General features: G+C 39.1%; 1 protein-coding gene across 1 annotated transcript; it reads right to left on the bottom strand.

Annotated features, from left to right (window-relative positions):
• Position 1: 1 nt before the first annotated feature.
• gnl2 (guanine nucleotide binding protein-like 2 (nucleolar)) lies at positions 2-9,603 on the bottom strand. The gene is made up of 16 exons (XM_041045034.1): positions 9,389-9,603; positions 8,542-8,626; positions 8,331-8,425; positions 7,802-7,941; positions 6,165-6,349; positions 5,960-6,026; positions 5,680-5,838; positions 5,452-5,565; positions 4,378-4,506; positions 2,988-3,092; positions 2,418-2,576; positions 2,074-2,181; positions 1,473-1,960; positions 1,011-1,093; positions 677-756; positions 2-497 (listed from the first exon to the last, which is right to left on the bottom strand). The coding sequence occupies exons 1-16, from the start codon at positions 9,450-9,452 to the stop codon at positions 354-356; spliced, it is 2,205 nt and encodes a 734-aa protein (XP_040900968.1). The 5' UTR covers positions 9,453-9,603; the 3' UTR covers positions 2-353.
• Between the last annotated feature and the right edge of the window lie 4,740 nt (positions 9,604-14,343).

Raw genomic sequence — 14,343 nt, 5'->3', positions numbered from 1 at the left:
GTAATTAGCAAATATTTTATTCTTCTTTATCTGCATGACATGACAAGTACAGTTCAAACAATTACTGTACATTTCTCTTGAACGTTAAGAGAACAATACACTTGTAAAGGATGAATGAAAAGTCATTCAAAAACTGAAAGCAGTTGAAGGGAAAAGAAAGTTGGAAAGGCAAGATAGTTATTTTCCTAAGGGACAGTCAAGGTCAGGATAAGTTAAGTGGCCACTTAATAAAGACCATTTAACACTCAGTTAGCATTCCACCTTTTTCAACTCTGCATTTTCAGTAAGAACATGGCCTTTTTGGCTAATTTTAATAAAGATTTATTACATATTGTGGTTGTCATATTTCCAATCTAGTGCTTTGATCTTTTGGCCTTCTGGCTTTCTGTGGCTGGAGTTGGGGCCTTTCTGTTCTTATTCTTGTTTTTCACATTGTGTGTTTCGTAATAGCGTACTCCAACTTTTTTCGTCCTCTTAGCACGGTCCATCGCTCTTCTCTGTAGAGACAGACAGACGAACAGAGGGGGAGAAAACAACTGATGAAATTCTCTGCTACAAAATACCTGAACTTTAATCTTCATTCCTGTTTCATCATTAATAAGAACAGACATTCATCTAACACATCTACTCAGAGAGATTGGCCTGTTGGACATCAGAAAGAACAAACACTGCGTACCTGTTTAGAGGTCAGTCTGTGCGGCTGGGTGGACTCCTCGTCCTCCTCAGCTTTCCTCTTCTTGCTCCTCTGGTTAGAGGCTGAATTCCAACAAAGATAAATAAATCTGATGTCGGTGCCTAACTGGATCTCAATGTTAATCTGACCCCAACCATACAAATTTAATATGCATAGATGCAGGTAAAAACTATACAAACCAGTATCATCATCGTCAATACATCATCATACCAGTAAGGTAACATGCATGCGTGCCTAACCAAATCTAATATATCTTCTAAAATAATTTCTACATTCAGGATCATACAAAATCATGACAAAGATGTTGATTGACTACCTTTTGTTTGTGCTTCCTTTGCTGTGGCCGCTTGTTTAGTCTTGATGTCTGTGAACACTTTCTCAGACAGTGCTTTGGGTATCCTGTCAAAGGGGGGGGGGGTAAATGATTACCCAACAAAAGCAAACAAATCACTCCTGTTGGGATCTGCTGAAATGAACAGTAATTAAATTAAGCTCAGGCTAACTACACAACTGTTATTTGACTTTGTTCTTCAGTGCGTCGGCTGAAATTCAACACAAGGAGATGTAGATTAAAGTACACCATGGCGTGCAAAAGTTATGGAAACAGGCCACTGATCAGACAGTCAAACCGATCACTGTTAGTCCTCAGGGGATAAAAGGCACAACCAGCTAAAATGCATGGCATCTCTCTGTCTGACAACTTCATGTTACATTACTTGATAAAAGACTTGAGGGATGAGAAAATATGTAAGTGAGGTCTGGGCGAGAGCAGACTGACCTTATTGAAGAGAAACGCTTGGATTTGGCCCGGTCCAGGAACTGCTTGTACTTAGCGATCTTCTCATCCAGCTCACGGATTACCTCGCGTGAACTCTTGTTGCTGTTTGCTTTTCCAGCTTGAGCGGCTGTGGGCTCTGAGACCTCAGTTTCTCCATTGGCTGCCTCAACACTGGTCCTGTCTTCCTCTCCATCCTCTTCTTCCTCTTCTTCCTCACCATCTTCCTCGTCATCAGAGCCAGAGAACTCGGACATGTCTAGGTCAGGCATCTCCACGGGAACCAAGTCCTCCTCGCTGAACTCAGGTGCCACATTAATCTTGCCAAAGTTCTGCCGCACATTAGCCACAATCTGCTGCACCTGCTCCTTCTGTCTCTGCTGCCGCTGCTGGTGTTCCTCTTGTTCCTCTGACTTGGCATCAGGATTGTCTGGTTGTTCCTCTTGCACATTTTCAGGTACCTCTGAGGGTCCCTCAACTGGCAATAGCTCCTTTTATTAGAAAAATAACAGTATCAAAACACAAGTTGATGCATTGAGACACAGGTTGGTGTAGGAAAAATAAATACAAACAGACACAGGTGGAAAATTCAGTAAACTCTTACCTCTTGGTCTCCCTCTGGTCCAGGGGGTTTCACAAAGAAGGGGATACGGCCTCTCTGCCAGTCATTCAACACCATTTTGGAGACCGTTGCAAGATCTGGCTCACCACCCTGGACAATACCAGGAGTACATTGTTCAAGATTAAGATTAAAAACTAGTGGTTCACATGCACTTTGCTATTTAACAGAAAGCCGTCAAGAGTCACTTTTGTTAGAACCTTAATGGGAGGATTTCTATGAAAAAAATACATAAATAACTACACATAATAAAGCTGTGAGGCAAAGCAGTGCTAAGTATTGCTGGTTAAGGTCCTGCAAGCAAGAAAATGAAAGAGGAGCATTCAAACCTTTAGAAGTTTCCCAGTGCGAAATGCCAGCTTCTCGAGAAAGTCTTCAGCAGAGTCCCAAGTAGGGATGCGGTAGGTCTTTTGAATGTATTCAGGCTTGGCCCGCTCCAGTACTGCCCCAATGTGCTCCTCTGGGTTCCTGATCTTCTCCACTTGAACCTTTGTTAAGTAGAGGGGAAAAAAAAGGTAATTTAAGATGTGAACCTGTATCCTTTCAGTTACAGAGACTGCATGGCCTACATGTTAAGCCTATGATCCAGAAAAAGGATCCGGGGGATCAGAATCAGAGCTGATCAAGGCATTTTTTTTAACAGCTGGGTATTAGCATTATGAAGACCAATCCACCAATCCACTTTAAAGCCTTTGTTCATAACTATCCAGTTATTCAGGAGCTGTCAAAATACCACATTAGCAGTTGGTGAATTATGTATTGTGTGAGTAACTGAGACACTATTGTATAGGTGTGGTGGCAGAAATAAATGAGGCAGATAACAAAAAACTTCCACAGTTTTGGAGGAGGCAGCATACAACTCTTGTGGCAATGTGAAGGCATAAAAATAAAAGACTTACCACTCCTTTCAAGACAATATCAGATTCACTGTCTTCTGAAGGATAGACAACACCGGGACAGTCAATGAGGAAGATGCGCCTCATCAAAGTGATGTACTGCCACACCTAAAAAAAAAAAAAAAAGACAAATGTTGGGTATAATGTAAAATCATTTCAGTTTCACATGGTATGATATGTATTTAACTTGTTGCTCTTTATTGATATGAAAAGATAACTAAAAGTAACACAAATTTATCTTTGGGAAAAGCAAAGCAAAATCTATTGAATCATAATCACTGCTTCTTATTTTTCTCTCTTTTATTGAAAAACTCCCTTCAACAACTGGTTCATCAGGTAGAGGGATTTTAAAGTAATTATACGCATAAACACATTGATTCTAAAAACAATTAGAGGAGTAAGAGTCACAGCAGTGCTGCAGATCACGAGCTTGTTTGGCTGTCTGTAAAGAGAATCAAGTATGTGGTGAGAATCAAAGACAAGGTGGGAAATAAAGGAGTACTGGCCACAGGCCCATCAGATTCACTGGATAGGTGCGCAAATAAATCTCCCCTCTGTTATGGTCCAAGTTTACAGCTTTCGCAAGCATGGAAAAGTGAAGATTTTCTCCTTTCTTTTCCCTTGACCCTTCTTTGAACATTTGGGTTTTCAGACCCTTGTTCGTTTCCAAACAGGATAAGCAGCCCAAGAGAGAGGAAATTAAGGATAAAAATGGTTGTTGTTCTTTCTCTTGGCCCAGTTGCTACTTAGATTTTCAGTCATATAGTTTAGGACACAGAGCTGAGTATTTCTGTTATTGCAGCTATCAACAACGACTGAGTTTAGCAAAGAAACATGCATCCTTTCACCTCACGTCACCCTCCCACTGAAACCTTCTTGTTGCTCCATATATGAAATGATAAATTCATATAGCACCTTTCTAGTCTTAATGACAACTCAAAGCGCTTCACACAACAAGCCCCACTCTCCCAAACACATTCATACAGCAATTTGACACTCACACTCACATACCAATGATACATTGGGCTAATTTGGGGTTCAGTATGCCCAAGGAGGATTGGAGGAGGAGGGGACTGAACCACTGGCCTTCCGCTTAGTGGACGACCCAGACAACGATCCAAACACCAGAGACCAAAGAGCTTATGTACTATTACTCTGATCATTTCTTTCCGTATTCTACTGTCTAGACTTCTTGAACCACGTCAGACAAATTTCCATTATGTTGTGTTTGATTGTGCAGTTTTTGTCATCTCAATCTAGTGCCAAATGTCTCCAGTGTTAATATAAGCGATGATATATGCAAACCTGTAGAGTTCATATTAATAATCATTTTAAGAAATTTAGAAACTGTGGTTTCTTGTGGTCTGTTTTGCAGGTCATCATGACACGTCACCTTTGTTTCTCCGGCCAGGGGTGCCACATTGCAGACCTTCTTAGACCGCAGTGTGTTGATGACCGAGCTCTTTCCCACATTAGGGTAGCCAATGAAACCCACGCTTATCTGTTTCTTGTCTGTGTGGAGCTGTGGGAGACAAAAAAATAAAGTCAGTGTGTTGTGTTTCCTAAACAACAGTCTCAGTTCATGGAGGTAATTTTAGATGGGGCTCTGTTGCCATTAGCAATAAAACAAGCGGACTTGTCATCGCTCCAGAACTACAATGTAGTTTGTTCAAAACACATACCAAAGAATATCCTAAAAAGGATTTTTTTATGAAACAAGACAATCACAAGGATCTAAGACCTTTTAAAAACAAGAGGTACAACTATCGTTTATCTCTTTTGTTTTGGAAAAGGTTTTTCGCCTTGTTATCTCCTGACTTTTTGGTGAATGTGGTCCAACAAACTTTTACAGGGAAAGGAACATGCAAGTTTTTCTGTGTCTTTCTCATAAAAGCCTCTTTAAATCACAATATTAAATCTAACAAGAACATTCCATTTGAAGATCAAACCCTTTTGATTTCTTGACCTTTTAGTTCCACGCTTTCATAAACATTCTTCATTCCATACCCACTATGTCACATTGCATGTTCAGGTTGGTTCAGACAAAACCTTTTATCTTGGTGAATGTAATATTAGTTCTGGTTAGAGATGTATGTTTTAATGTAGGAAATGTTTTGGAACCATTTTGATGCAAACATGTCCTTTACTGAGGAGATGTGATTACTCTTATGCTGCAAATTTTATAAAGTATATTTGAACAAATGAATTTGTTAAAATCAGAATGAAGTATAACACTGTATAAAGCACCAAATTATAATACTTTTCTTTATCATAAGTAGATGTGTCCATGTTTTACAAGTGTAAGTAGCACACTAAGAAATCAAGGCCATGAACTGTAAACTAAAGAAATAGCTCTGCTGCAGATATAATGGTTCCACACACTGGTTTGTTATTGGATCAGCAAATTGTTTAGGCTCATGACAAATCAAACATATTTTGGCATTTTGAATTTCAGGCATGTACTTACCTTGCCAAACTGCCTGAGTAGCTGGATGAGGGAGCCTTTACCAAAAGAGTTGGTGAGGCTAGCATGGAAAGCCAGAGTGGGGTACTCTTTAGACAAAACAGCGACCCACCGTTTCTGGTCGAGGGAAGACAAAAATACAGGCATGTGAATTAATACTACGTAAAGACAGACACAATCCCTCTTATCAAAACGGGGGTAACAAAGATAAATATGATATAAATATATTACCGTGACCCAGGTGGGGATGAGATCACACTTGTTTAGCACAAAGATGAGATGCTTCCAGGGTTTCTCCTTCTTCAGATATGACTCTATGCTTTTGGAGCGTGTTCCCATGGGATCACGGGCATCCAGCACTTGGATGATGACATCAGATGAGTCAATCACCTGTTATAATAACACAGTCAGGAATACAGAATGTCCCCAAAACTCTTTAGTGCATGAACTCTACATTAACATGATGCTAAGTACAGTACTAAGGGGAAGAAATAGAGGATGTAAAAGATACCTTGTAAAGTTCGCCCCAGATCCTCTTGGACTGACCCTTCTTGAAGATTTCCTCACGTGCTTCCTCCCTGTTGCAAAATGAGAATTAAAAAAAAAAGAAAACAAACCAACATTACATTCCTCCCTTTAAATATGAAAATTCAGCAACTTTGCTCCTGACCAGTTAGATGTCATGTGTATTGCTATAGTATTTTGGGGAGACTTACCGGACCCCCGTGTCCTCAGTCACCAGGTCTCTGTCCTTGTCTGCACTGTAGCTCAGGGCAGAGGCCTCAGCCTGCTCTACAAGGTCTTTCACATCTCCTACCATGAGACTGGGCCTTTTCCTCTGAGCCTTAGGTCCAAATGTGGTCTCAAAACCCTCCGTGTCTAGAATGTGCACTTTGGAGTTCTGTAGTTGTAGAATAAGAGAGAAAATTATCAGATTAGACTTCTGCTAAATTAGTGTGGATCTATTGTGCCATGAAGGACTGGACAGCCTCTCCTGTTCCAAAAGATGAATAAAATACGATGAATAAAAGTTTGATTGCAAAAGTGGTAACTCATGGGACTCAAAGTACAGTAGTACAGTAATGTTATATTGAAACACATGGGACAACAGGGGGAAAGGTTTTTGTCTATGTTACAAACAAATTTTGACACAGTCTTCACAGGGACAGAATCACAGAACAAATGACCACAGTAAGCTGAACACAAAACAAATGCAAAGAAACAGCTCAGTCTGCACTGATGCTGATAAAGTGTTCCAATTATCTTAAAAAACAAGGCAAACATCTACTGCAACACTGCCATGAGGGGCGGGTGACAAACAGTTGACATCTTTGGCACAAACAATCCTGTTTAGGGCTTCAGGTTGCTTCGACTATGTGCCAAGATCTTCTACAGGGCCAACCACAAGCCAACAAAAAAACAAAAACAAAAAACATTTCCTCAACTAAACCACAAGCTCTGGTTTAATTCATCTGCCTTTTTGGAACAAGATCATTCCACTAATCAATCACAATGATCAATTACAGTGTTTTACCAAAAGTGTCATGAATTGGTTGTGACACCGTAAGTAGATGAAGATGATGATGGGAAAAACAATGCTGTGCTAATGCATGAATGCCCTGATCTGACAGGCTGATCACATACACTCATTATTTCATACTCACAATTTACTCACAATTTCAATGCTACGAGCACAACTAGAAACAGCAAATGAAAGAAAAGAAAATATATTTCACAGTACATCAAATATACACAGGAAATGCGTTTCTGGCAACTTCTGTCAATAATTAATTAGACACAAAATTAAGAGAAAACATTATTATCTTGAGATGCTTCAAGCTACATGCTTCTCTTCCACGAGGCACTGTGGTGTAGAGAAAAAAAAAAAAAAAAGACTGAAACAGACCCAATGACATGTTGGAAGAGAACAAGAAGAACTGGATGTTATTTGGAATCGTGTTGGTTTTGGGGTGGAAAAGTTAAAGTCTGGCCGAAGGCAACTCTCTCTCATTCCAAACACAGTGCCAGTACACTCAGGGTCACAGAGGGGCAGGGTGAGAATTGAATGAGGATTAAAGTGAGGTTTCATGTTTATTTCATCTCATAAAATCCCTTGAAACACGCTACTGAGGAAACAGAGGCATAATTCTCATTGCGTGATATAAGCCAGGTAAAAACATCAACAGCTTTATATGCCAGAACACTCATAATAAAATTTATAGCTGTTAATTCATACCCTGGGGAGCCTTCCTAGAGCTAATAGGACCACCACAGAGACTGCACAGGACAAAAAAATAGAAATTGCTCTTCCTTTAATGTACCGTGAAATGAAGTTTGTACCCTTTATACTCACATGGGCTTTGACTCTATCGTGCAAAAGGGACATGGGAAGTTTGCTTTGTCTCATCACCACACGATATGGATCCTTCTGTATTGCTCCCATCTCTTCCTGGAACTTCTGGAGAGACGACTGTTTGATCACACGGGTATTTGCTGAAATGCAGTTCATGTATATGAAATAAACAATTATAACAGGGGTACTGAAACTTTCCACATATGAATTTTACGTGTTACATGTTATACGGCTCCTTCTTTAAACATTTGCCATTAAAGCAATACATTCAGTTAAATGTCATCTTGCTAAATTAACCTAAGAGCAGTAATTAGCACTCATGCATTTAGCACAATGCTCTTCAAATGGATTTGAACATTGTCAACATAATCATATTTTGGTGAGAGTGGCGGTATAAATTTTAACACGATCACAGAGAAGCACAATTCATTAAGTGAGTGTAGTAGCCAATGTGGATTGCCTCCACAAAGACAGAGAGAAAATAAAACAGTATTTACAAGCATATACAACAGTAAAGAAGTACACTTACCAAACCATTTGATGTTAGGCTCAACTCTGGCTACAGTCCCTGGAGCCACAGTGGACTGGTATTGTAAAGGTTTGATGACTTTTCCACGGTTATTACTGGGAACACAAGATCAGAGTCAGTGTGAAAATAACACTGTTATATTTCGCTTCCACTTAGAAAATCTGCCAGTCAGCAGCTTATGAGAATAATGCGAATTTTTATCATCACTTACCATCTCTGTTTTTGTCTGTACATATTCAGACGTTTGACAGTGGCTCGGTCCCTCATGTTGTTCCCACCAGCACCTTTGGGTCGATCTGAGAAATACACATACCGTTATTTTAATGTTTCATCTGTTAAAAAACCAAAAATAAAAAGTATGTTCACTATATGCTCAGTTGTCTATTTAATAGGTACACCTAGCTAATGTCAACCCAGTCTAATACAACTGCCTTGCAATAAATGCAACCATCATAAAGATTCTTTAGTTTAGAAACTGTTTCAGAGACACTTTGATTGAATGTTATGGTCATTTTAGAGGCTGTATTATGTGGTGCTATTGAATTGTATTGATTCATACTGAGCAGTGTTTCTAACATTTTGTCTCTAAAATTGTTTCCAGAATCACTAAACATTATAAATCTTATTGGGGTTGGGTTTATTTAAGGACTGTGGCAACGGACTACGCTAGTTTCAGCTTGGTGAAACTGGACATTGCGGGTACATTCACATTTCATGGAACATCAGAGCTACTTTAGGAGACATCTTACTACCAATTTATAGTAGCAGCTGTTTTCCACTCTAAGCAATAATGAGCCTAAACACAAATTTTAAAGGCTTAACGCTACCAACGCGTGTTGTAGGAGTAGCTATGAAGTGAACTCAGTGTAGTCGCCCCATGTTGTGTGATTCATTTTGACCAATTCCAATGCCCAATGACCATGCAATGTTAGTGACTAGTTTAATTTGACAAAGGAAAACAAGCCACAAAAGCCGTTTTCAGAGCATAATATGACCCGGCTAGCAAAAATTAGCATTAGCTGTAAACAAACGGTGTGGCTAGTAAGGCTTTAGCTCACCAGGGTTGGTGCTGGACGAGGAGGGGTTTATCGAGCTTTTCCCCTTAAACCGAGGTTTCACCATTTTGACCGCTTAGTCGGCAAAGCCTTGTACAGACAAAAAACACTACAGACCACTCGAAGGTGTCTGAAAGCTGAAGTTTAGTTGCTGTTATTCCCTTCAGCTCGAAACTGTACACCGTACACGTGTTGTACGGTGAAACAGGAAGAACGTCACCGAGGGAACGACAGCGACAAGAACCAATCAGAGAGCTCCTGTGGGTGCCACCGTACCATAGACCGTCGGTGTGTTTCAGTCATTATAGGTGTATGAACAGTAATTCATGTAAAATGATAAAATGAAAGCATGAAAAACGTAGGATTCTGAAATTAACTGTATCTACAACTGTATGAATTCATAAATTAGAAATATTAAAATAATCACAAAAAACTCCCAGCAAATCAAGCAACTGTCACTTTGAAATCCCGACGAGTTGAAAGAAATATTCCAGTAAAATCTAGAGCTCAAGAACAACTCTGCGTGAATGTTGCATTGCTATGCTCTTTTCATCCCAGGAGAGGGTGCAACACAGTTTCTATTAGGAAACTGTCGAATGCCAACGTGCCCTGCTGAACATTCATGATCTACCATGCTTCCTTTAGCCCTTCATTACCTGAGTGGCTGCTGTCTGCAATTTGAAGTGATTAATAAGGGTAAAATATGTTTTGCATGATAAAAGAGTCGTGGTGCGTTTGGGTTAAATGAACAGACAGGGAGGTTTGAAACACTAGGTCATGAGTTTCTTTGGTTCACCAAAAAAGTTTCCAGAAAACTTTTAATTGCTAGGACCTTTCATATTTTATTTGCTGATTCAAAGCCTGCTAAACACAACAAGGAATAACACTGTTAAAAAGTTTGACGGACATGACCTCAGTGTCCTCTGTCGTGGCTACGACACTGCTTATGAAATGCAAAAATAACTGAATCAAATTCACCTTAACATTAATTATAAATAAATAATTATCATTAACATGGAACTGATACAGGCCTTCAATAGGCCTATTTGACACCAGAATGTATGATGAGGAAAGTTTGGTTGTGATGATGCTGCCTTCACCGTGTGTATGGTATGTTAAGTGTGGCTCAGTGCCAAGGTAGGCAAGTTTGTAGAGACTCCGGTCTGGAGAGGCGCCATCCAGTATTCAGTTTATACAGCAGGGAGACCAAAGAATGTTCTCTGTTCATTTTCATACAGATGAAATTGGAACTGACTGCATCAGCAATCCACTGCAATAAATGATTTTTCAATTAGAAAGTAGCATTTTTTTCCATTTTTAGGCTGAAATCCACGCAGGAGAAAGAATAGAATAGAATAGAATAGATCTTTATTGTCATTGTCACAGGTACAACGAAATTTAAAGTGCTCTCCAGTCAGTGCATCAAGTCTATCAGGGTTCAATATAAGCATTTTTATCAGTTTTAAAATCTACATTTACAATGTGAAAGTCCTTCATACAAACCATATTCATGATGCAAACAGGAGAGAAACAAAATCTCTTCTATTTCAAGCCAACTTCATTTAAATTCAAACTGTTATGGTTATAGTTGCAGATAGACAGTGTGTTGTCTTCCAGTTTCTTTCCCATCTCTACCTTTAAATATCAATCATGTACCTTCTGGTTTGGCAAGCCAGTTACAGAATTTGAGTGATAAGATCCCTTGCTCTGCCTTGAAGAGCAAAATATACAGCCATTTTTGCATGTAGTAGTTGCCTTTCTGTCTTTTTGCACTTGATGCACCTTGTTGAATGCCTTTAGCAATAAATAAATTATCATCCTTGTATGTTGGGTCTTCAAGTCCAACAAAATTTTATGGGAATTTACAAGAATCCTTGTTCTCAGCAGTGGTTGAATCACTCCGTAGCATAAGACTGCAATGAAGATGATTTTTTTTTTTTTATTATCCTGGGGGAATTTAGTTTCCTCTCATAAAAGCCACCACCAGTTAACCTCTTCAATTAGAAGAGGCACTAAACATAGTTTACAGTGTGTAGTCTCAGTCATTCTGTCATCAGAATGAATGTAGGGTGTATTTTGTCTGTCCTCACATCTGTATTCAGCGGTTGTGCATTTTACAGCCGCTGAACCAACAGGTTGGCTGAACTTCATGTGACCTCGATTTGCATGAAAGCGTGTATTTAGGCAAGGTGCTGACACAACTGAGAAAGCTAATTGATTGTGCAATCATTAATAAGAATTTGCTCTCAGGAATGCAAAAGGACAGAGACTGACCACCCATACACCATCTGTGACAGACTGACCACAATTTATGATTGATGCCCTCAGCAACAGGAGAAATACCAGATTTGTGCAAAGCTTATAAATAATTTTAAACCAATAAAACTTATGACAGGGTACATATGCTGCACAAAAAGAAAAATGAACTAATTTGCTTGCCAGGAAGTAGAAAATCCAATAAATTTAACATTATGTTGTATGCTTGAACAGTGTTACTTCTGTTTGAAACACTGGGCATCAGCCGTTGATTACCCTGTTCTTTTTTCATGCAGACATAAAATCACATAAAGAGCAGCTAAATTAAACAGCTACAACAAATAGCAGATTTAGGGAGCAGGGTTACATTATGTTACAACATACAATTTTGTAATACACTATATTTTATAGATCCATAACTGGAAAAAGGTTGAAAACAAAGGAGCTTGATGTTCTCTGGTCTCTCTTAAGGGTGCTAGAGTGGGAACATTTGACAGATGATCTGAAAATTTCCCCCATTTGCCTCTGCTTTTTGGCCTTCTAGTTGGGGAGCATGGCAGGTAGAGCTTGTTTATGTCTGTCTAACTATATGGAGTGCCAGCCACTGAGGTGACGGCATTCATCTTTCAGGCAGATCTCCATTCAGCTCAGTCTCTGTGGTTTGTGACTGACAGCTCAGGAGTAAAAGTAGAGAGTTAGCATTAAAACACCTGTGTTTAATAAGGTTACGACAGAACCTCGCACAGATTGGTAACTCGGTCCCAGCATGTGTCTTACAGATTTCATGTATTGAGCCTCAAAGAGGTTCATTCCAAAATGAAGTAAAGGATGAGATGTCCAGTGTTTGAAAAAAAAAGAAAAAAATCAAAAGGAAAAATAAATACACATTCTTTCAAAAATGATTAATAGTGTAAAAAGCATCAAAAAGAGAGATGTTTTAACTTGTAAAGGAAAAGGCCACAGACCTGGATAACACCTGCTTGAGCAGGTTGTTATTAAAAAAGCATTACATTTATTGAATGATTTTCTTGACAAACTGTTAATCCCCTGAATATCTGTTGTTTTGATCCTGTTCTGTTGAAATACAACAATTCTTCCAAAAAGTTCCATGAGAATCAGGAGAAGAGAATAAAACACACACAAAAAAATCAGTAAACTCTGTTTAAAAGGGTATTTTTTGTTTAATGGAAAACATTGAAAATCCAAAAAGCTTAGGCTACAACAAAAACAAATTAACAGTGGGTCATAAAACCATAACACCCAAGGGTACACAGTTTCATCAGAAACAATACAGTTAAGCTATTACTTCCTCACTGTTGCTTAGTGAAACTTTAATATGCTGTGGCAGGAATTATAAACATTTCCACCCCCCGTTAGTTTAGTGAGAAATACCAGATGCAGAGGATTTTAGTGGGTAAAGGTACCCGAGGTTTTTAAAAAATCTACAATCCATAGGAAGGTGAGAACAAGTTAAATGAGGTTAGTGTGACGGATGCTGCTTTACAACGCAGCAGTTTTGCACCGAAGCGCCACATAACTGTGCATGTGAATGTGTGCGTTTGTGGATAATATTTCAGCCTGGCTCACTTCTGCTTTGAGTCAAAATTGGAACACCAGCTAGGTGACAAAGCGCAGCCTCCGGTGTGCCTGACTAAACAAAGAGAGAAAAATTGACGAAGGCCTGAAAGTCAGTCCTACTTATGGCCTCACTGCTGAGAGGGTTTGCCCTAGAAATCCTACATTTCTGTTGAGAGTGCTTCATACTTTAACTGGAGGGGTACTGGTGTGTAAAAGGCTGCTAGCCACTGTTGTGCCATGAGCCATCTCATCAAGTTTTGTATTTAGACAGGGGGCACTAATTGCAATGAGACTGCAATAATGCAGAAACACATCACAGCCTGAGTCCCATTTTACTGTAGGTGGAAACAAGACAGTTTACAGTCACACTAGTGGCTCTGTGAGTCTGTAGGCCACAGCAATAAATGCTAACATCAGCACATTAACATGCTCATAATGTCAGTGCTAACCAGCTGATGTAAAGCAGGTATTATGTTTAGCATGTTTACCATCTCAGTTCAGTGTGTTAGCATGTTAAGTTTTGTTAAGTTTAGTCAGAGGCTAATTAGTTTAGCAGGTATTTAGTCATCAACCACAGTATTAGACAAACCCAGTTTATCTTGAGAGGGACATGAATGTCTGTACCAAATTTCATGGAAATACATCCAATGGTCATCAGTACATGTTGCTAAAATTAAAAAAAAAAGTATGATTATTGAGCTAGAAGAAAAGTCAAGGAATCATCCTCTTGAAAACAAAAATGTACAAAACTTCAAGGCAATCCATCTAATAGTTGTTTAGAATAGTTGGACCACAGTGGTGGACCAACCAACAGACAGACCAACCCTGCCATCTCTAGAGATTAGGCTTTTAAAGATTAAAAATTAAATCATGGCAAACACTATCTAAGAGATACTATTTAGCTGACATAAACGTTTGATATTGTAGCTTCCCAGTGTAACTTCCCAGACATTAAATGCTCTAAATTTAGGTTCTGAAGAAATTTGGAAATATTAAGGTCTTGGTTACAAAATTTGGACTCCATTACGCCACTTTCTCCCATCTCAAAGCACTGAAGAGAGCAAAGCACTTCAGTTAGAAGATCCTGTCTTCAGATAGCTCCCACACCTCATTTATATATAGAG

The sequence above is a fragment of the Toxotes jaculatrix genome, chromosome 8 (genome assembly GCF_017976425.1).
Source record: "Toxotes jaculatrix isolate fToxJac2 chromosome 8, fToxJac2.pri, whole genome shotgun sequence".
NCBI classification, from domain to species: Eukaryota; Metazoa; Chordata; class Actinopteri; family Toxotidae; genus Toxotes; species Toxotes jaculatrix.
This window is presented reverse-complemented; position numbering and strand designations above follow the sequence as displayed.